The sequence below is a fragment of the Rattus norvegicus genome, chromosome 2 (assembly GCF_021556685.1).
Source record: "Rattus norvegicus strain SHRSP/BbbUtx chromosome 2, alternate assembly SHRSP_T2T, whole genome shotgun sequence".
Taxonomy (NCBI): Eukaryota; Metazoa; Chordata; class Mammalia; order Rodentia; family Muridae; genus Rattus; species Rattus norvegicus.
In genome coordinates, this window is record NC_141535.1 from 199,314,687 (window position 1) to 199,338,060 (window position 23,374).

At 41.8% G+C, this 23,374-nt stretch overlaps 1 protein-coding gene and 1 pseudogene across 2 annotated transcripts in view; both read left to right on the forward strand.

Moving 5' to 3' along the window:
* Window positions 1–23,374, forward strand: part of Vav3 (vav guanine nucleotide exchange factor 3) — a 335,600-nt gene that overhangs the window by 163,046 nt on the left and 149,180 nt on the right. For both annotated transcript variants that reach the window (XR_015661543.1, NM_001191714.1), the window contains 6 exon segments: window positions 3,586–3,681; window positions 7,425–7,493; window positions 9,160–9,246; window positions 13,523–13,608; window positions 15,052–15,184; window positions 15,830–15,939. Coding sequence is in view for 1 of the 2 variants with exons in the window: in NM_001191714.1 (NP_001178643.1) it covers window positions 3,586–3,681; window positions 7,425–7,493; window positions 9,160–9,246; window positions 13,523–13,608; window positions 15,052–15,184; window positions 15,830–15,939 (581 nt within the window). In the remaining variant the exon portion in view is untranslated.
* On the forward strand, window positions 22,120–22,712 carry Mrps17-ps1 (mitochondrial ribosomal protein S17, pseudogene 1; annotated as a pseudogene).

Consider the following 23,374-nt stretch of genomic DNA (forward strand, 5'->3'; position numbering starts at 1 on the left):
TTTATGTGTATCAATTATAATCCATAAGCATTTAGATATTTAAAGGACTTCTGAAAAATGCTGGGTATATAAATGAGTTAGTGTCTTAGGGGTAGTTTTGTTTTGCTGCCTCTTCAGTGTCTCCTTTCTCCTTTCCTTTGTTCAGTTCATCCTTGAAGTCAGGCAATGACAAAAGAGAGAAAGCCTTTCAGGTCGCAGCTCTTCCTTGTTTTGGTACAGCAGGCATGATTTCATCACTTCTGTCTCCCACAGAGACACATTATTGCTTAGGAGGCTTGCACAATAGCAGGCACCGAGTATTTTATAGTGTCCCTTGATGATGGTGACCTTATATCTAGAGACAGTTTAGTCACCACTAAATGATGTCTTTAAAGTATCATTAGCTCCAAGGGTTAACGCTCCTCCTCGTAAGTGTAGAGGTCTAGGCTACCTTGACTCAAATTAGATATGATGATAAAATAAAACTTTACAGCTCATGTTATTAGTTCAGAGCAGAACAGTAGTTACAGCAGCTTCTTTTTTCCTCCTTAAATGAAGGTATAAACCTGTGGCTCGAGATAGGAGCCAGCGGGCTGTCTGTCAGACCTCTATGGTTCTCGGCTCTGCTGAATGGCTGCTCTTCTCTCAGAATCAATGTCCGGGCTCTGCAGAGGACATGCATACCAGGACTGTACAGTCTGTCCATTTTCTGCCAGACTTGGGAGAGGAGAGGCCTCAGGCTGAGTTGAAAAGGCTGCAAGTGAGAGGCTGCAGCTCAGCATGCTGCCTCTCCCTCGCTCAGATGTCCCACTTCTGAACACGGCCTGACTTGGGAGAATTAATGAGAAAGTGTAACATGGGCACCCCGCAGGATGGTAGGAAAGCTGTCTTATTCTCCACTCCTGTCCTTTTCTTTTTCTTTCTCTGGTGCTTATTTTTGCTTTTCTTTGTCTGGCTGTTGTTATTTCTGTGTGTGAATACATGTATATAGTCTTTTCTGCTTTGGAATCAAGATAAAGGAGGGCATTGACTAAGAGACTCTGCCTTTCCTGGCGAGTCTGAGCTTAAACTCGGTGATAGTCCTTTTGATTAGGATTGAGTTTAGGCCAGGTGGGTGGTGGATTATTTCAGAAGAATTATTTATGTCCCTTATTTACTTTCAATGATAAAAATTTATATAGTCTCCAGCTGCAGTATAGCTGATGACAATGATTCTTTTATCCCCTGAAACTGGAAGTTCAGTAAACTGACAGTCCCCACAGTAACTTTCAGTGAGCTGGGATGGGCTTCATTCCAATGGACTACAGAGTTCAAGAATTCCGAGATCCCAAGGAGATTAAAATGCAATGGAGAGAAAAGACCCGGTCACTATAGTGATGATTTGACCTCCTAGTTGAAACTCATAAACTGGAATTTTCTATCATTTGTGGATGCAGGCAATCAGTTGAACTCACAGGCTGGGGAGATAGCACAGCCATTACAGAGCTTTCTATGCAAGCATGGGGACCTCAGTTCAAACTCCAGAACCAACATAAAAAAGCTGCATGTGATGGTACATGATCAGGGTTGGAGCTCTTGGAGGTGAAGGTAGGAAGATCCCATCTTTTCCCGGGGTTTGCTGGCCAGTTGATATAGCCTACCAGGCCAGTGAGAGACCCCCCCAAAACAAGATAATGTTCCAGAGAAACAACACCTGCAATTGTCTTCTGCCATCCACGCACATGTTCATCCATATACATCTAGAAACTCTACTGAAACAATTATCTTCCCAATGAACTGGGGTAATTAAAACACAGATTACTCATCGGCGTGTTTTTTTCTAGCTCATTTTCTGCTAGATCTGTAGTCAAACATACTCATGACATCATCACGGTCATTAGAATTACTGGCATTAATGTCATAGCTGATAATGCCTTTGAACGTGTTAGAAAAGCTAAGAGCAGACAAAGGAACAAATTCATGGCCCAAATATTATCTTAAGTAACTCAGTTTACCGAAGAAGCTTTTCGGTCTGACATATGCAATTGTTTGAGAATATTGAACTCGTGAGGGTTCTCTCTAGCCATGTTCTTTGGCATTTTGGCATCTTTTGGAATAACACTGTATGTTTCAGTCAGGGTTCTCTAGAGAAACAGAATTAATAGAATGAACCTATACCACACTCCTGATACTAAAGTCTTTATTAGTCAGGGTTCTCTAGAACCTACCTAGAAACCTGTATAGATAGGGGATTACTAAACTAGCTCACATATGGTGGTCCAGCTTGTCTAACAGTGGCTGTCTACCAATGAAAAGTCCAAGAATGCAGTAATTGTTTTAATCTGTGGAGATGGATGTCTCAGTTGGTCTTCGCTATATGCTCAAACCCCAAAGAAGTAGGCTCTAATTCCAGTGAAGGAATGGAGTAGTCAGTAAGACAGGGTAAGTAAGCAAAGAGAGCTAGCTTCCTTCCTCCATGTCCTTTATCTAGGCTGCCACCAGAAGGGGTGGCCTAGATTAAAGGTGGGCCTTACCACTTCAAAAGATCAGGACTAAAGATGAGTCTTCCCACTTCAAATTACTTAATCAAAAAAAAAAATCCTTCATAGGTATACCTAGCTAACAGTGACTTGCCCAAGTCACACAGCCAAGGATTCATATTTTAATACCTCAAATTCAAATTATTCACCCCAGGCTCACAGCTACAATCAAAAGTGAAGAAGTCAGTATTATTTTAAAGTTCATTTTTATTTGTTTGTTTGTTTATTCAAGACAAGGTTTACTGGGCTGCCTCAAACTTATGTTAATCCTCCTGTCTTAGGCTCTTGGGTGCTAGAATTATAGACATGTACCACCATACCCAGCTTAAAGCATTTTTAAAATGGAGAATGAAGTATATATAAAGTATGAGGGTTTAAAAATATTAATTGTGGTAACAGGCTTATATTTTAACATATTCAGCCAAATACTCCATTTAATTTAGTTAAAATAAGTTTATAAGCAAACAGAGGGTTGTTTTTTTTTTAAAGAGCTTTAAGGGACATTTTTTAGTCCAAAAATGTTACACTGGGGCAGATGTTGTTTACACTGATAGTTCAGTGGCCACAAGGCACACTTCTACCCAGACCAAAGGAGGCAAGAAGGGAAGGAAGGAGGAGGAGATAAAATGATGCTGACTGGAATGCTTCCTCGAGCCCAGTAGAATGCTTTGGAGATGCTATGATGTGATTTCTTTTCCCTGGAGACTGGAAAGAATATGTGGAGAGAATTGATGTGGCCAAAGCATGAAGTTGGATGAACCATCTGACTTTAATGAGTCGAGGCCTGAGCTGTCTGATTCATAAGCCTGGGGGAATGTGGGAGAAGAACTCTAAAGGAAAACTTGGGAGGGATTGGGCTATGTGCTATAAAAATAATCTTCAGTCATAATTCTACTTGATTCTTCTTATGATTTGAAGTTCTGTAAGATGTGCTTTAAAACTGAAGATACTTTATTGTTTGAGTAGTGGTATCGCTGTGGAAAAGGCAAAAATACCTACAAGGATTCTACTTTTGGGCTTTGCATTTTGGAGTGTTTTCTGACTTCCTTTGAGTAAACTAACGAAAGTTCAAAATCCATTGCCTTAGGAATGTTCAAAGAGAGCCAATAATGGGAAATTTACTCTGCGTGATTTGCTGGTAGTTCCCATGCAGCGGGTGCTGAAATATCACCTCCTCCTTCAGGTCGGTACATTAACAACCCTCTACTGTGCATTCGTTCAGCCCACAGAACACTGGTGGGCATCAGCGTCTACGGAGTCTCCATGCTATTAGGGCTAAGTGTGAGATGGCCTGGACAGCTAGGGGTCTTACTCTCCTTTTAAGAAGATAGATAGATAGATAGATAGATAGATAGATAGATAGATAGATGATAGATGATAGATAGATAGATGATTGATAGATGATAGATAGATGATTGATAGATGATAGGTAGATAGATAGATAGATGATAGATATGTGATAGAATAATTCTGCATTTACTAAAAAGACACATTTTGTGTTCTTCATACAGGATAGGAAAAAATAAAGAGTGAAACAGATACTAGTAACAATATTCCTTCAACGACATCTTTCGGAGTTAGCAATAATCATTTGCTAGTGAATCAATGAACCTGAGTGTGGTCAGATTACCCTCATTAGACTCTCTGCCTTATCACAATAATTAAGAGAATATTGTATCGCAGGCCGTATTGCTTTTTCACTGCACTAAATGTAATAAGACGACATCTATTGTGAGGAGATTCTTACTATAACCTGCAAAGTTTATGGTTTCCACGGTTAGTCCTCTAATGAGGGTGGAGAGCCTTATAAATTTAATTTGATAGCTATACCAGGAGGCTCATTAGTTCTGCTCCAAAGAAATGTCTTATTGTATTAGTCTGTGAACCCGGCTGATGCTTGCGGAATGTCATTTTGAAAAGATCTACTACCTGTACGTGAAATAGAATTTTGAGTCTTCTGTGCTTTGTACACCTTGTATATTAAATTTCTTGAACTGTAGCCATGCAATTATTCGTCATTTCTATTTTGGTTCTACTGAGAAATCAGAAAAATTCAAACCCTGATTATTTCTTAAAAATGCATTAAAACATTCATGAGACCTAAACTCAAAGCAACTTAATCAAATTGGATTTTATGAAAAAATAATAAGGGGTGACTCAGGCAATCAGCTTTCAAGGCTTCATGGAGCTAAAACTGGTCCAAAATAAGATAATAATTTGCTTTGTTTCTTTGATGTAGCGAAGCACTGACTGAAGAATTCAGAAGGTTCAGATCAAGAGAAAGACTCTTTGGGTCCTTGTAAGATTTTGTGCAGACTCAAAAACTAAGAAATACAATGATATGTCTTTGGAATTCCTGACTTACCCTGTTTTTTTTTCCTTCTGTTGTTTTGTATTTTAGATTTCAAGCGTATGTGTAATTCTACAATGGTTTTTTTTTTAAGACTAGGAAGCTCTGTTTTTGGTACTATATGTAGATAAGAATTTTAGAGATTTTTAAAAAAGACTTTTAAAGTATTTTGGAGCATTTGTCTGGTGTCTAGACAAATTATTAGTTTGTGATTTTTTTCTCCTTACTAGTGCACTTTCATGATTTCTAAAGGAAATCTCTTCCGGATGCTGGCTGGTCTGAGGACAATGACATAAAATTTTAAATATTTCTGACAACCAGGGAGCCTGCATGGGTCTGACCTAGACCCTCTCTATATATGATACAGTAGTGTAGCTTGTTTGTGACTCCTTACAGTGGGAGTTGGGATGTCTCTGACTCTTTCTTACTTTGGGGACTTTTTCCCCTACTTTCCTCATCCAGCCTAAATGCAAGGGGAGGTGCCTCGTCTTACTGTAACTTGATATGTCATGTTTGGTGGATAGCCATGGGGGCCCTGCCCTTTTCTGAGGAGAAAAGGAGAAGTGGACCTGGGTGGGGGTGGGGATTGTGCAGTAGGCATTGGGAGAAGAGACGAGAGGAGAAACTGTAGTCAGGATGTAATATATGAGAGAATAAGTTAAAAAATTAAAGTATTTTATAGAGGGAGTTTTGCAAACTTAAAAAATGACTTACTAATACGTTTAACAAAGTGAGAATAAAAGTCAAATTTGGTGAATTTTTATACTTGGCAGTTTCTTCTTTTTGCAGGTCTTGTTTGTAATAGGAAACAGTGTCAGGGCTGGGAACTTTAGAAAAGTTTGAGAGAGAGAGAGAGAGAGAGAGAGAGAGAGAGAGAGAGAGAGAGAGAGAGAGAGAGTGTGTGTGTGTGTGTGTGTGTGCACATATACACATCAAACCATGTTAGGAAGGCATTGGACCCACCTCAGCAATACTCACCAAACAAAGTCCAGTTCGTAAATCACCCCTCTAAGAAGAGAAGATGATGTCTCTATTTGGCTATCCAGCAAATCCAGGTGTAGTTATTGAGGCCTATGATAACTAATTTATAAATTAGACAAAGTAAGAAGTTAACAATAGTTAATAATAAAATAAAGCAATTAGGGACTGGACAGATGTCTCAGCAGTTAAGGGCACTGAGAGAACCCAAGTTCCATTCACATGGCAGCTTACAACTGTCTGTAACTCCAAGATCTGACATTCTCTCATAGACATGTATGCGGGCAAAACACCAATGCACATAAAGGTAAATGCATAGAATAATAAATCAAGCAACTATAGCAATATACTGTAATGAAGTTGTTTCCATCCCTACTCTTGTGGTTCGAAGCCATTATTAAGTAAGATAAAGATTGCTTCAAAGAGGACTTGTTAGTATGAGTTTGCCAAGTGGACAAGAGGAGGAACTTTCTAAAAGAAAAGTTCATGTCCTATGGGTTACACCTAAATGGCTTTGAGAAATATAGACTATTTAAGTGTGGATAGAAAGTAGGTTGTCTGGGTGGGAGTTGAGAAAAAGGGGTAAAGAGAATTTTGCAGGATCCAGATCCAAAGCATGACTTCTGGGAGGCAACTGGGTTACAGCTGAAGCACTGAGGACGTCACAGAAGTCTAACCAGGCTGCAGACAAGATCTGACTTCAGAGTTTAGAAACCTGCTAGGTATCAGAAGCATGGACAGAGAGAGAGAGAGAGAGAGAGAGAGAGAGAGAGAGAGAGAGAGAGAGAGAGAGAGACTGAGACTCTAGGTCCAAAGTCCAACTGGGAACACTTAAGAACAACCTGTTCGAAAAATGGCAAGGAGCTGGTGTTAGGTAACTGCTAGGGACACGCTCACCAGGGCTGGGTCAGTAATATCAGTGAGGCATAGGGGAGAGAAGGGAAGGGCAGATCCTGGGACACCATTCAGGTTCTGGCTTTAGCTGTTACACCAGTGGAAATGCTCCCATTTAATTAGGCACCATCTGTCCCCACCTCGTCCTGGGTGAGAATGGAATATGTTTGGGACTTAATAAATTTAGGGGGCCTGTGAGTCTGGTATTGGGTGTGATGTCTGGGTTGAACATATATATGGCCTCATTAGGTGACAGTTGATGTGACAGTGGTTGTGATGTGGAGACTATGCAAAATAATAATAAAAGGGACGGTGATCGTGTGGACAAGAACAACCCTCTAAAGAGAAAGGAAGCTATTAGAGACTGAAATGTGCAGAAAATTGGGATTTATAAGCAAAATAGTAAGAACAGTAACTCACAGAGCATCCTCTTGTTCTTGAAACAGAGATGTGGAGTTAGGATAAACAGTCTTAGAGAAGCAGTGTGTTCTTGAGAGCTGAGGCCATCAGCCTAACATCCAGGAAACAGCATGCTTCTAATGGTGAGGGTAGAGTTGAGCTGAAAAAAAAAAGAGTCATAAGAACATAAAAATGCTCACACCATGGAGAGACTGATAGTATCTTTAAAAGGGTTTGTCTGCTTGTTGCTTAGGTCTTAGTTTTGGATTTAGGGGGAGCGTTACTAACCTGGGTCTTCCAAATAGGAGCTGGTTAAACACACCCATGACCCCATGGAGAAGTCGAACCTGAAGCTGGCTCTGGATGCAATGAAGGTAAGGCAGCTGCAGTAGAAACTTGCTGGTGTCTTGTAATGCTGCCCAGAAACAATGGGATCCGAACACTAGTGTGTCTCTGTGATACCCTGAGCCGTTAACATTCACGCTTGTATTGGTGAGGCAAGCAAACCGATTTGCTGACACGGACATCCGTTATGTTGTCCCTGTCTGCTTTGATGAGCCTAGGACTTCCTGCTATTTGCTATGTGACCTAGACTGGCCTCAAACTGTGGCTCTCTTCCTCCATCAGCCTCTGAAATGGAATTGGTGCCAGATGAAAGGGCCATAACTCCAAGAGGGATGCTAAAAACTACTTTTGTCCAGTTTGTTCACATTTTAGCCTCCAGCAATGATTGCATATAATGACTTTGTTCCACAGTCTTCTCATTGTTTTGCATATAGCTGTTGGCCTGAATAAGCTGAGGGTCAAAGGTGACTTGAGGATCACCAGTGTGGTTCATTTTCCCAAGACCCATCCACTGCCAGGTTGCCTTGTACAGGTGGATCCTGGACGTGGCGATTTCACTTTGGGTTTTTGTTTCCAGTTAAACCTGAAAGTCAAGAAGCAGATGTGGTCTTGTCAGGGAATGTCTGAAAGCACAAATTCTACATATTGCTTTGTCAACTTGACTCTGAGCTGTAACTGACACAGAAACACGTGTTTGTTTTGGAAAGAAAGTGACAGGGCATTATAGTTAGTTAACTGCTCTGGACCAGCCTTAGCGTTGGCTCTGCTGTTTAGTCAATCATAGTGTGAGCGTCAAGACCATCACTTGGTCGCTTATTGTGGCTAGAAGAGCAACACATTTTTGTTGCCTTTTAGAAGTCATTTATAGAGGGTCCTACAGAAGCCAAGTGGCCCGAGAGCACAGTTAAGTGTTGCTGCTTGCACAGTTCCTGTTGCAGATGTGTTAAAGAGGCTAAAGGAAAGAAGGATAGAAAAAGCTTAGAAAACAGGAAAATGTGGATCACACAAAGTAAAAATAGCCGGTTACAGTATGGGAGGATTAGGTAATGCTTTTGCATTTATTTTAAAAGCCATTTTTAAATAGGTAAAGGCGTGCAGAGCAGCATGGCTGAAGGTCTTGTTGACTTTACTCTGCCTCCGTGCAGCTCTGCTCCTCACCTCTGCTTTGTTTCTCTTTTATTCACTCTGAAATTGAACTAGACTTCTTGACTGAGCTCTCTCAGGAGCTAATGAGACATTAACTGGTTTCAAAAGGACAGACTTGCTAGGGCAACCTGTAACTCTGTGTTAGGTTTCTTTGCTGCTTATCCTTCAGCCGTGCCCTTCCTGTCACCTGGGGAGAGATGCACCACTGTCACTGTCATGGGCAGCCATGATGCTCCTGGAATTTAAATCCTCCTGACCTACTTTTCCTTGGATTCTGGTTTCTCTGTTTTTTAAGGCAGCGGCGTCCTCATTCTCCTCAGAGGTGTGGTAGATGACAACTCTTCACACTTCCCAGCTGCATACCCCACACTTTACAATTGGCTTTGAGACACAACTTTGATTGACTGAGTGTTCATTTCTATTGTCATTGAGACATGATGGTGGTGACTTTCATCGCTGAGGAAACTAATGATGTGTTTTTCTTTCAAAGCAGCTCACATCTCTAATCTTCCTGTGCTTTCTTTCTTCACCCTTCTCTCCATTCTCTAGGACTTGGCACAATATGTGAATGAAGTAAAAAGAGATAATGAGACCCTTCGTGAAATTAAGCAGTTTCAGCTATCTATAGAAAATTTGGTATGTAATTATCCCCCCATCCAGATTCCCCCCGCATCCCCAAATCGAGGGACATCCAAGAGCTGTTGTTGAGGAAAAGACAGTTTACCTTCAACTTTCAGCTGTTAAAAGTTGTTTTCTCCCCTCCTATTTCTGTCTGGACTCATGTGATGTCTCCTGGGACTTTGCCATTGTCCAGGTACTTCAGTGGCTTGCCTCCCTCCCTCAGTTTCTTACTGCCAAGGGTCCCAGAGAACAATAAAGACAGCCCCAGTTTTGGTAACATGGCTAGAGAAAGTCCTTTCCAGACACTTGTCATTTTAACTGGGTGCAAAGAATGAGAAGCCAGAAGGTGCATGGTAACGGTATTAGTGATCCAGGCAACGCCTCAACATGGGAGAAGTGCAGAGATGGGTAAGAAGCACTGGGTATGTTCAGGAAGCTGAGAGGCAAGGGTTGCCAGACATGGTGAGAACAGAAGGCAATGAGCTATAAGGTCACAGGGGATGAAGAATTGCATCGATTAACCTTTAGACCAAGGGTAGGTTAGGGCTTTATTGTGGCAGCAGTGGACATCTAGGACAGTTTCTATCTGTGAGTGTCCCAGTCTTGTTTATATTTCAAGAAATCCCTTCAGGGAGGCAGCCAGGCAGCTGTAGACATGGTTTCCAGAGAGATTGGAGGGCTGGGTTAGCCGGCAGGAAGTGCATGGTGAGAATGAATGGCTTTGAGGTATTTTTGGCAAAGTGATTTCACTGCTGAGCTCTGAATGTCCCGTCCGTTCCTTTCTTTCCGTATGTGCAGCCACCTCCCCACTGCACCGTGCCATCACTTGTGTCCTTGACAATCCCTAGAACCACAAACAAGCTGTTCATATAGTTATGCTTAAACGGCAATTTTCCAAGTCATCTTCCTTCCTGGACTTCCTGAGATTTTTCTGTTGTCTTCAATGTTTAGCCATTTGAAAGTACTCAATGATCTCAACGTAAATGATTTTCAGAACTCCGTGAATAACTACCCACATGTGTTTACCACTGGTATTAGGCTGTATTTACTGTCAGACTCCATTTTTCTATTCCTTCTCGTGGAACATTCTACCTTTGAACGTTTCCTACTTTAGAGCCCAGAGTATTTGTCTCCATGATGGTCTATCATACTCTTTCAAGGTCCAGCGGAAACCCCAGAGGGTCTCCCCTTTCCCTGACCACCATAGCATGTATGTGTACATATGACACTCAGTACATTTATAATCTTGTGTATCCACTGCCGCCATCCAACTCTTGAACTCTTTTCATCCCATAAAAACGTGTTCGCTGAGCACAGACCCCATGCTCTGTTCTCTCCACAGTCCCTGGCACCATTTTTTTTTTGTCTGTGAAGTCAGCACCTTTGATGCCTCTGATTCACAGGACCACATGGTACTGGTGCTCTTGTGACTGGTTTATTTTATAAGCATTCATCGGTGTTGCAGAGTTTTGTCCACTTAAGGCTATGTGATGTACCATCGGATGCATTGCTCCACATTGTATCTTTTTACCCAGAGAACATTAGCTCGTTTCCCGTTTGAAGTATCATCCATAATGCTGCCGTGTGCAGGGCTGTGCTGATGTCTGTTGGAGTGCCCACTTCCATTTCTTTTGGTTATATAGTAGGATTTCTGGACTGCATGGTAATTCTGGGATTAAATTTTGAGTTATTTCCATTCCGGCTCCTAACAGCAGATGCCCAGTTTGCATTTCTACTACTGATATGAATGGGTCCCAGTTTCCTCAGGAACTTGGCAAATGCAAATTTTCAGGTCTCTCTTTAAATATTTTCTTTTGCAAAACATATATCCAAATGGGTGTGAGGTGCTATCTGATTATGGTTTTGATAAAATTTTCCTAATGGCTAGTGGTGTTAAACATTGCTTTGTGTGTTCACTGGACACAGTTGGTTTGGAGAATTGTTCATTTGAATACCTTGGCTACTTTATAGTCCTGATGTGGTGTGGGGGTGTGTGTGCATGCACACTCACATGTGTGTATCTGTAGGAGTTTATACACGCATTCCCATCGGTCCCTTGTCACACAGGTTTGATAGAGACGTTCTTCTGTAGACGGCGTTGGGGTGCTGTACGTTCCAGTTCACCCACCTTCCCTTTCTTGTCTACACTTTCAGTGTCACATCCGAGAGCTCATTGCTAAATTTAATTCTGTAAAAAAGCTTCTTCTCCATTTTCTTGTAAAACCTTAATAGTGTCAGCTCTTAGGTGTAGATCTTTGCCCTAGGTAGTTATTCTTAGATACAGTAGAAAGATAAGGTCCGATTTTATTCTTTTTTCTTGTAGATGTATAACTTCCCCTGCACTATTTGTATATTTTATTTCTCTCCATTGAATGTTCTTGGCACTTTTAAGAAACAATTGTGGCTAATACGTGAGTGCGTGCCTAGAAATCACATCTTTTATCTTTTATTAGAATGAAATCCGTAGGTGTCATTGATAATCTTCAGTCAATTCCCTTTTCCTTAACAAATACTGTCAGTATTCATTAATAGTTTATTTTGTTTTCCCGCCTTTGTGGAAATATATCATTAAATGTTACATCAGACAATTTCATCCTGGAACTCTTAGTTCAAAAAGGCCACCCCTGAATCCTAGCTCAAATGATCTCCCCTTCCTAGACTCTGCTTTTGGGACAATTATGTGTTTGCAGTTCCGTGCTTCTGTGAACATTCATGCCCCGTGTGTGGTGTGTTCAATGAACACAGAGGCTGCCTCATTCCACCCTGCATGCACGACAAATATCACTCACTGTAATTTTCTTGTGATTAGAAATCACTATAATTTTCTTGTGTCATTTCCCCTTTTGAAATTATATTTTTATTTTTTGAGATTAAACTTTAATTACATCATTTCCCCCTTCCCTTTCTCCCCTCCAAATGCTTCCCAGTAACCCCATCCTGTTCTCTTTAAAATTCCTGGCCTTTTTTTTTCTTTAATTGTTGTATAAATACACCTTGCTCAGTCAATATAATGTTACTTATGTGTATATATTTTTAGGGATAGTTGGTAGTCGATAACTAATTGATGTGCTTTTTTTTTCTTTTTTTCTTTTTTTCTTTTTTTTGGAGCTGGGGACCGAACCCAGGGCCTTTCGGTTGCTAGGCAAGTGCTCTACCACTGAGCCAAATCCCCAACCCCTATTGATGTGCTTTTAACCTATAAAAAAGACCATTTCTCCCAGTCTCCGCATTTCTTAGTTTCCTGCAGTGTTTTATTTGTTCCTTTGTTCCTTTGTTCCTTTGTTTGTTTGTTTGTTTGTTTGTCTAGGCTTGGGGCCTTGTGAGCTCTCCCCTTTCACACCGGCAGGTCTGTCTGTCTTCGTTCTGCTCGTGTTTAGAAAGACATGCTGGTGAAACACCACAGGTGTAGCCTCTCTGGCATTTTAGGAGACACAATCCCACAGACAACCCACAGTTCATCTGACTTTTGTCATCCTGCTATCTCTTCTGGTTCCTGAGCCCAAGGGGCAAGAGTTGTGCTGTAGACCAATGAGTTGGGACTGTGCTCCACAGTTCTACGCTTTGATTGGTTGTGCCTTTCTGTCTTGTCTCCGCTGCAAAGAGCAGTTTTCTGGGTAAGGGGTGAGAAGTCCACTCACTGATCTGTGAGTATAAGGAATCTACCTGAAGGTAGTTAGGGATTAGGCTGGTTTAGTAAGCAGTCGTTGTCAGTTCTCCTTCAACATCTGTGGCTTCACTAGCCCCAGGTACCAGGATAGGTTTCAGTCTCAGGCGTGGATTTTCTCGTTGACTGCCCTAAGTCCTCTTAGAGAGCTCTTGGTTACTGACTACCTGTACCATTACTTCACGTATCCCATGGTTAGTGTGGTTGGTTATTGATGTTCATAGGCATCACAGTTCGGTAGGACTACTGGTTGCTGCCCTCCTATCGAGGCTTGAATGGTACCTTGAGGTAGACAAAAGCCAGGCCTCAGGAGGGTGAGGCTTTCAGGTCAGATCTAGCTCTGGTAACTTCCCTTTTAAGATTATAGATTATATGTAGAGGTAGTGTCCACAATATATCTGCTGTAATTACAGAGGACGGGTTGATTTTCAAATCATATCTTGTATCCAAGTCCTGTGCATTTGAGAGTAAATGTGTTAAAATAAATAAAAATGAAACCAGTTTTAATATAATAGGGTGGTTGTCCTGGAAAATGTCTTTCCTGATGTTTACTTCTGTTTTTATGTGATTGTGAAAGGGTTAGACACACACACTTCAGGTTTATTTTAATATGTATCTGTGTTTTAGAACCAGCCCGTTTTGCTCTTTGGGCGACCGCAGGGAGACGGTGAAATCCGAATAACCACACTGGACAAGCATACGAAACAAGAAAGGTGCGTGGCACACTGTGCACTCTCACAGTAGTAGCTGCTATCACAGCTATTCTAGGATGGGTGGCAGTGCGCGCAGGCCAGGGGGCGGCCAGTCACAGGTCCCTTACCTTCTTTAACGTATGTTCCATACATTACTTCTCTTTCTAGCCTGCACTCTGTTGATTCGCCTAAGATTTTAGGTGCTAGATAAAAATGTTAGGACATAAGATGCATCTCAGTCATGAAACGCCATCAGACAATTGCTGTAAAACCACGATCACCTTTTTAAAAAAGGCTCATTGAAAATTAACTGAAAATAATGGAATTCATCCTAGAAAGCAATGCGGAATGGGAACTACTTAATAATGTTTTTATTTAGGGAGATCTTTAGGCAGAGTCCTTGAATGTCCTAAGTACCCTTGGCCTTTTATTCTTTGTCACAACAGGTGATTGTCAGACAGATGCTTTTGTGGGGGATTTTCTGGACTCTTTGTAGAAGCAGAAGTCTGCCAGCAGGGGGCAGCATTGGCCCTTGTTTCCACCTTGATACCCTGACTCCTCAGGTAGCTCTCTGGAGCCACACGTTTGACTTTGAAGATGAGGAAAGTGTTTGAACACCAGGAATGTGTCCTTGTCACAATCACTGGCTAAGAATAAGTGTGTTAATCACTGAGAGTTTTAAAAAGCACATGTTTATTGGGGTTGGATGATAAGGTTAGAAGCTTCGTTTCCTTCCCCAATTAATGTTGCTTTTAATAAAAAAAAAAATTAGCACAGAAACTTAACCATCACCTTCCTGGCTTGCAGTTTCTCTTACACCCAAGCTACGCTTAAGGTGACCCATTAAATTGTGACACTGAACACAAGGAGTGAAGGCACAGGTTCTAAAGTTAGCCCGGGTGTGATCTATATCTGCCAGATCATCAGTGTAAGGTTTGGCAATTTACATACAACCCTCTGCCCCCGGCGTGGGTCTGCTCACCCAGGGTGAGAGTGGGGACCCCAGGAACTTACTTTATGTCCTGTTTGTGGAATGGGTGAACAGTTCTCAAGGCTTTTGATTGATAACTATTATGGTTATAGGCGATCTGTCCTGACTGAGTATTTTTCTGAGACTCTAGCATTTAAATAAAAAGAGAGCAATTATTCATGAGTAGCTTTATGGCTATCCCAGTGAGTATTGACTCTAAAGTGTATGGACTGCTTTTCTAATGAGCCTTCCCTTTCTTTTTGTTAAAATGGGGGGAACTGGGGTGGAATGGCACCATTTCTCCTTCTGCATGGTGGTGAAGGACAGTGATGTTCCTGTGGGCCTGTATCCCTTATCGCTTTCACCGTGCAGCCCTGCCTGTGACCCTTAATGCAGGAGTACGCTTGGCTGGTGCAGTCTCGTCTTGCCAGGGAAAACGATACATGCCCGTAAACCGTTGGCTGTCAGTCACCCGCACTGTCTCTCCTTCACAGGCATATCTTCTTATTCGATCTGGCAGTGATTGTCTGTAAAAGGAAAGGGGATAACTACGAGATGAAGGAAATAATAGATCTCCAGCAGTACAAGATCGCCAACAACCCTACCACGGATAAAGAGAATAAAAAGGTGACTTCTGGGAAGGTGGCAAGCAGTAATTTATGCAGAACTTTGAATATTCAATAGTCATCCCTCCACTGCAGACACCTAGATCTGCAGATACTCAGGGCCCTTATATAAAGTGGCTCATTGTTTGCATCTAACCCAGGCACGTCTTTCGACATCACTTAGAGCATCTCTAGGCTGTTTGTAAAACCTAAGACAATACTTGAATTCCTGTAAGCAGCTGTTACTCTGTATCATTTAGCAATCACGACAAGGCAAACAAGTCTGTACATGTTTAGTGCAGATGCAATTCATATGGTTTTCATCTCCAGTTGATGAATATTTGAGTACGGAACCTGCACATCTGGAGTCAGGCATTGGGTTTTCAGAGATTGATTTGGTACAGGTTCCCGTGAGCTATGATTGGGTCCTGACAGAACCGATCTGACCATTTCCAGTTCCTCAGATCAATACGGTAACAATGATTTTCTCATCAATATGAAGTTGGTAACTGACTTCCTTCTCAATGTGAAGTTGGCTACAATCGTCCGGGTTAATGCGGACAGCTATGAAGTTTTCTGTGCGTGCTTATGATGGTGCTCCAGTGGACTTGGAAATGTGCTCTTAACGAATGATAATCATTAACTTGAAGAATATTCATTTTCACAGTGGTCTTATGGCTTCTACCTCATCCATACCCAAGGACAAAATGGGCTGGAATTTTATTGCAAAACAAAAGATTTAAAGAAAAAATGGCTGGAACAGTTTGAAATGGCTTTGTGAGTATTTTTACTTTATAAAATTTATTTATTGTGTATGTGGTGTGCACTTACCTAAATGTGGTGTGTGTGTGTGTGTGTGTGTGTGTGTGTGTGTGTGTGTGTGTGTGTAGGTCAAAGGCTTTATCTCCTTTAGTGTTTGCCCTTTGTACGGAGTCAGAGGCTCTCAGTTGGATCCAGACCAGAATTCACTCATTGGGCTAAACCAGCTAGACCTTGCCTCCGGAATCCCCTGTATCTGCCTCTCAAACTCTGAGTTTAAAGACTGACTGCCACCTCTGCTCAGCTTTTCCTTGGGTGCTGAGGATTCATACTTGGGTGGTTATGCTTGGCCAGCAAGTGCCAGTGAGCCATCTCCCTGACCTACATTTGAGAGTTCATTGTGTCTACTATTTAAATCACTGGTGAGTCATGGAGCTTTTCTCTGCTAGTGGCTGCTGGTGTGCTGTGCGCAGAGGCTCTGGGCAGGGATGCAAAGGCAGATTGTGGGCTGGTCATCTGGTCTCCGAGAAGAAAGCTGGTGAATTTCTTCAAAAGGAAGAAAGAGGGAGCTCAAACCCTCTCTTTGACTTGCTTCTCCTAGAAATACTTTCAGTCTTCACCTTTTAATGCCTCGAGAAATTTAATTATAAGGATAAATTTTTCCTGTAATTACTGGTTTTAATATATACCCTTAAATTAAACATTTTTATTTGTAAAATAAATAAATTATAAATTTTTTATTTATAAAAAAAATCCACAGCTATGCACACGAGTGCACATCCTTTGCTTCGAATAGAAAGGCTGATGTCTTTCTTCGATTTTAACCTCACTTATTGTTTGAATCCTTGCTGAGTTTCAGGCATATGCAATGAATGTTTCAGGGCTGTGTTTCTATCAATGCCCTTCCCTTTTATTAAAGAGGATGCTCAACAAAGAGGTGAAAATACCCGGACCTGGTTCAGAAGAAACAGCACGCAGAGCTGTAATCACTGAGAACACACTGTTAGGCGTTTCTTTGTAGTTTTGATGTTTATAAATTAAGAAGGTGCATCATGACCCTTCTTGTGGACGCACACTGGTCACCCTGAAATGAAACCATTAAAAAGGGTGGAATTAAACAGAACACTTCTGAGGTTTGTCTCACTGGGTTCTAGTGTTGCTTACCACACCCCGACCAGTTCTGACCAGTTTTTATTGCTTGTTTTGACTTTAAGAAATGCTGGTATTAATATAAAATTGAGATGGAATTAGGGTGTTTTTTGAAGTTTTTATTTGTGTGTGTGTATGTGTATGTGTGCGCATGCTTACATGTGCACAGGCATGTGCGTGTGCACACATGTGCACATGCACAGCATAGCATGTCTGTGGAGGAAAGGGAGCAACTCACAGGGATAGATTTCTGCCCTTCTACCATGTGGGCCCTGGGGATGGAACTCAGGACATCAACTTCGGTGGGAAACATTTTTACCTATCTTGAGCTATCTTGCTGGCTCAAGACTCGTGTCTTGAAAGACACGATTGTATCGATTTAAAAAAAAATCAAGCATAAAACAAGCCTGGGTTCTGCTGTCATCATAGCTGTAGTTGCCTATAGTCTTCGATAAGTCATTTATTTTCTGAAGCCTCAGTTCCTGCATCTGTAAATGGGGATAGTGATGTTTAATCTGAATCGCAAATACTGTCTCAGCGAAACGCCAGCCACATGCTGCAGTGTAAAGCTTATGATATTTGTTGATCAAAAGGTTGTATTTAGTGTTACCGCTGCTAGAAGTAGTATTTTATATTTAAGGTCCTAAGATGCTTATGAGCACAAAGCTAACAGTTTCTGATATAGCAGTATAGTCCTCATACTTGGTTATTGATTGTAATAGTTAGGTACAAAAGGTCAGTTGTATTTAAGGTTGCCTGGACATGAGATCTGCATCACAGGTTGCATTTATATCGGGCACGGATGTTAAGTGGGCGATGTTGGTCCAGTCTGTAATCCAGAATGGTTAACCTCATAACCCTTGTGCTCTCTCAGTGAGACACCTTGGGTTGCATGGTGGCAGAGCCATATGATGCTGGGAATAGCAAATGTATCCAGAGGCAGAATGGATCTCAGACTTTTGGCCTTGTGGGAAGGATATCAGACTAGAATTTTTTGATGTCTTTCTGGGCTGTAGAATCTTTCGAGTGAAGGAGTTTCTCCAGGGAAGGGCAGCTAAGTGTCTGGTCTCAGAGGAGGCAGGGTCCTAGGATCAGTGACCATTTTGTTACACTTTCAAAGTGCTCATCTTTAATATGAGATAAGCGATGCATGCTTGTCCGCTCGCATGCGAGAGAAGAAGCTGTGCTAGGCAGAGGCTGTTCAAGAGGTGGCTGTCTGAGCCACCTACCTCCCTTTCAGCCTTGTGCTCTCTTCTACTGACCTCAGCATTTGGCTTCTGTCTTCAGTGTTGGTTAAAGTATAAAATGACTACTGGAATTCCAGCTATAAAATCTACCTGGGAGATGGAAGAGGGGCAACCCCTCTCTTTTGAGGAACCTTCAACAACACATATTTTTCTTAAATCAAGGCAGAACTTGGACATCTAACTATACATGACAAGGGAGGCTGAGATTATCATCCCTAATTCACATGGGTTTGAATCAAGGTTCTCTCACTGTGAAGGGAGGAAGGCAAGTGGCCTTTTAGAGGCAGGCAGCTAACACTTCTTGCAGGGTACACAGGGTATGGAGAGAACCGAGTTGCTCCTCTGCACCCATACCTTCAGGGGGCCAGACACTCTACATCTATGAATAGTTTTGAAGCACCCCAGCAATACAGTGAAGCCCAAGTAAGAGCCATGTTTGTATTTTGAAGTTTAGATGACTGCTTATTTAAAGGGGTAGAAGGTAGGCATGCTTTTCTACAAATTTACACAAGAGTTGAACCCTGAGGGGTTCTGCAAGCAAAAGTTAAAACATGCAGGGCAAAGTAAAAAGCAGAACTTAGCTAAGATATCAGCCTATCTATTTTCTTAACATCCCCCTTTCCTTTTGAAGCTAGCTATACCAGGAAAGCCTGGAAACCACGCTATTAGCTTTCTAAGACAGGTCTTACCTTGTTCTTCATGAAGAAGAAGAACCTAGGTAAATTTTGATGCTTAAGATTTTGCCCAAGGGTCAGATTTATTATTCTGTTTTGTTCATTGTTTCTAATCGTTCTGCTTTTCTAAGTCATGGGAAACAAAGAAATCCAAGAAGCATGTGGTGTTGTAACCACGTTGAAAATGCAGCAAGACTTCTGTACCCACGCTGGGCAGCCCTTCCCGGTGTCTTTAGCTTTAGCCTGGGTCTTATCTTTCTGGGAGTCTCTGGACTGTGCCTTAAAGGAGCATTGAAGAGGATGATGGTGGTTGATCAGTGGAATTGACAGTTTTAAGATGGATGAATTGCTGGTTCATTACAGAAGATGATTGGATATCTTACATATCTGTCTATAGGAGGTTCAGACTGTTTTTGTTTAAAATATTTGCAGATACCCTTTAGTGCAGTTTGAGCCTGTTCTTAATTTGGTACATTAGAGGAAAGGGCAGAGAGTGCATGGACACCTGTAAACAATGAGGACGTACAGGACACAAGCCATCTCCCAGCGGTGACCTGGATCTCAGGACACAAGCCATCTCCCAGTAGTGACCTGGATCTCAGGACACAAGCCATCTCCCAGTAGTGACCTGGATCTCAGCCTAAGCTGTCTTTCCTAAGCACACCCAACCCTTGCTCCACAGCACGTCCTCTGACCTTGGCTGGCCGTCACCACTTCCAGCATTTAGAATCTGCAGTGAAACCCATTAGAACTTGGCAACCTCCTTAGATAGAGCTGAATGGAGAAAGAGAGAGGTGGCAGTGACCCACTTGGATGGGGAAGGAGAAAGGAGTTTTCTCTCTTTTTCCTTACTAAACGGGGTAGGTAGTAGTCCTGGTTGTTGTTGAGGTTGTAGAAGACTTTATAGAGCTAAATGATGCTTAACCGCTGAAGTGTTGGAGCCTTATCTAAGCATCCATTGGCATGCTTTAGAGGCTGACTGGTTGGGACACATGGCTTGCTTTCCTTTATCCCCAAAATGATTTTTGTTGCCAGTTGTCTCTTATAATGCCATTTGGTCATCTGAGAAATAGGAAGACAAGTATTGTATTCAGTTTGGCTGGGTTTGATGTGAATGCGAGTGCCTAGAGCCAGCTGCGTTCAACTTTTTGTTAGGAGGGCTTCGCTGTTTTCTCAAACCCCGTGTACTTACTCTGTTCCTATCGATTCTCTGAGTAGCTAGGAAACCAGTGATCACAGGATCATGCCTGTGATGTTGAACAGTGCTGCTACTCTGTCCTTACTACAGAGTTCGATATCTCAGTGCACAGGGTTCTCCTTAACCATAAGGGTGTTAAGTAGTGAACTGTATTCAGATCTTCTTATCTAAAATAGATCATTTTTCAATTGCTTTCTTTTGCATGTTTTTATTGTGAAAAATACACACAGATCCTTGGTGTGTGTGTGTGTGTGTGTGTGTGTGTGTGTGTGTATTGCAGAAATAAGTCCAAACTGTGTTAAATATAAAATAAATGGAATCAAAGAACAACAAAGTTCCAATGGTGATTTAGAGTCTCATAGGCTCTGGTTGACTTGGATCTCATTAATAGCTGAGGTTGAAATTGAACTCCTGATTCTGTTACCTCCAAGCTACCAAGTGTTGGGATTGCAGATCTATAGGTGTGTGTTACATGCCTAGGCTCAAAGCTTTTTAAAGGAAGAGCAGGAAAGAGAAAGAAAGAAAATAAAGGCAGGAAGAGAAGTAGATACGGCAGGAAGGGGTGGGGGTGAAGATGTGGCCATGAAGGTCCACATGCCCAAAGTCCATTTAACATGAGATCCAGTTTGGCCTCTTAATTTATTCACCCTCTCTCTCCCAAAGGAGCTGAAGTCACACACACACAAAAAAAAGAGCAAGCATGCCAGAGAATTAAAAAGAAAAATTTAAATAATCAAAGGTCAAATAAAATAGCATTTCCTTCAAACTCACACTCTACCGGGGAAGAACATTTCCTTGAAATTTAGTTTCTATATAGATTGTATAAATGTGTGCTCTCTCACATTTTGAACTCAAAATTATATTTCATCAAGTATAATTTGTTTTGATCTGAAGTATTGCTCAGATATGCGGAATACAAAGAGATAATTACACTATAAAGTTGGGTCCATTCTCTAATTTTTTATTGAATACTTCCTTGTTGCTGGACCTTATTCGAAGCCTTGGGCACAAAACAATGATGGAATTATTGAGATTGAAATCAAACACACACACACACACACACACACACACACACACACTGTATATATGTATATATGTGTGAATATATATTTCTAAATATTGTTGTGTTCAGTTAATGTATAGGAGATTAAACTTCAATAGTGAGCCCTTGATGTTTTGACCCAAGTCATCTCTATCTCTAATATCATTTGCTCAGGCATCAAAAGATAGAAGCCAAGAATGGCATCACCCGGTCCTCTCCTTCCACCTCTGACCAGTACCCTGCAGCATCCTCTGCAGATGATAGCTGACTGCTTGCCTGTACTCTCCTTCGCCACATACCTTAGTTTAAGCCTCCTGCTTCTGCTTCTGCTTCTGCTTCTGCTTCTTTCTTCTCACCTTCCCAACCTGTCCATTCTCACCGAGCATCCAGGCCATCTGGTCTTATACTGACCATCATTTAATCTTTGCAGATTGTTGATTGCGATTGGTAAGATAATGACTTTAATTTTTTTTAACCAGGACCAAAGAAAAGCTGTGCCGTTTTATTTCACCTTTCTCTTCCAGCCACAACTCTCATCATTGTCTCCCATGCCAATTTTGCTCTAGTTATATAGTGTGTTTAGTTATATAGTGCATTTCAATCCCTAGAGGATGCATGGTCCTCACACTCTCATGTATGAGAGAGTACCCGCCCGGAAGTCTTTGTCATTGTTCCATAGCTGGTTCTAGATGCCCTGGGTCTTATTGTTAGTGTTACTTTGTGTTACTACTGACCGCTATACCAAATGAATGATTCCATCTCCCAGTGTCCCCTCACAGTGTAGAGTATTTTCTTGGACAAGGAATCTTCACATGCATTGTGTGCAACTTTCTCTCCATTCAGCGACCACCCCTCTGTCAACGAGGATCCATTACTTCTCGCCTCCGTACAGCTTATATTTTATTCTCCTAAAGGGGAAGGATTCCGGGCCTTGGTCCGAGTGGTAGATTTTTGGAGGCACTCACAGACACATGATGTCAGTAATCCGTTCATCCGTCCACGCCAAATGGGTTGTGGGGAAGGTGATTGGTACAGCAATGGTAAAAACTGCTAAAGTAGGAGCGACCAGACTTGTTTTGGATCCCTACTTACCAAAGTACTTTAATAAGCGGAAAACCTACTTTGCTCACAATGCCCTTCAGCAGTGCAGCGTCGGGAACGTCGTGCTCCTCAGAGCTTTACCCGCCCCACGATCAAAGCTCGTGAAACACGAACTGGCGAAGATCATCTTCAAAGTGGGCCGAGTTATCGACCCAGTCACAGGAAAGCCTTGTGCAGGAACCGCCTACCTAGAGAGCCCCCTCAGTTGAGAAGCCACTCCCCTCCGCGAAACTCGGGAAGAGCTCAAGGCCTTCTGAACCTGGGGAAGAAGGAGCCAGAGGGATGTCTGTCTGTGTTTGCTCAATGGCTTTTCATATTGTCCAGTTTCTCCTGTGACACTAGACGTATTCAGCAAAGTAAAGAACCTAGTGTTCCATAAAAAGGGGGGGGGTGGATTCCTTCTTGCTTATTAAGCTAGATACCTCATTGAGTAACACGGTTAGAGCTGTTAGAGGTAGACAGAGACCGCCTCGTGTGACTGGAGATAGAAAGGAAGGCTTAGTGATCTGAACAATGCTCTTGAGTTAGTTATGGATCTAAGAGGTTTGGGAAGGGTCTCAGGAGAAGCATGTCTGTGAACTCCGAATTATTCACACTTTTGTGTTCTTTGAAATGCCGAAAGGGAAATTACTTTCGTATTGCTTTGGCTGCTGAATTTGTACATTTATAGTTCCAAGGCAGACCTGCCTGGGGCCTTGGATCTTTCTATCTGTCTCCTTATGGCTGCTTCCTCAATTGGACTCCCAACATCATGCGGGCATGCAGGGATCTCATGTTAGTGCAATTCACATTTATGTTCTCTCTTAGCACATCATCTAGCACATAATAAGTAATTATATTTCTATGGAAATTTAAATTTTACTTTTGGAACTTTATGACAATTAATAAAAGCAAGAAACAAAGACTTGATAGGTTGCAGAATGCTCACCGGCCCATGGATAAAGAGACTTCTTTAGTGTGGTAAGAAGGTACCTACTGTTGTTTCCTCATTGGGCTGCATTAATTTATTTTTGTAACTTGCAAAGTTGATGTCATTCTGTCT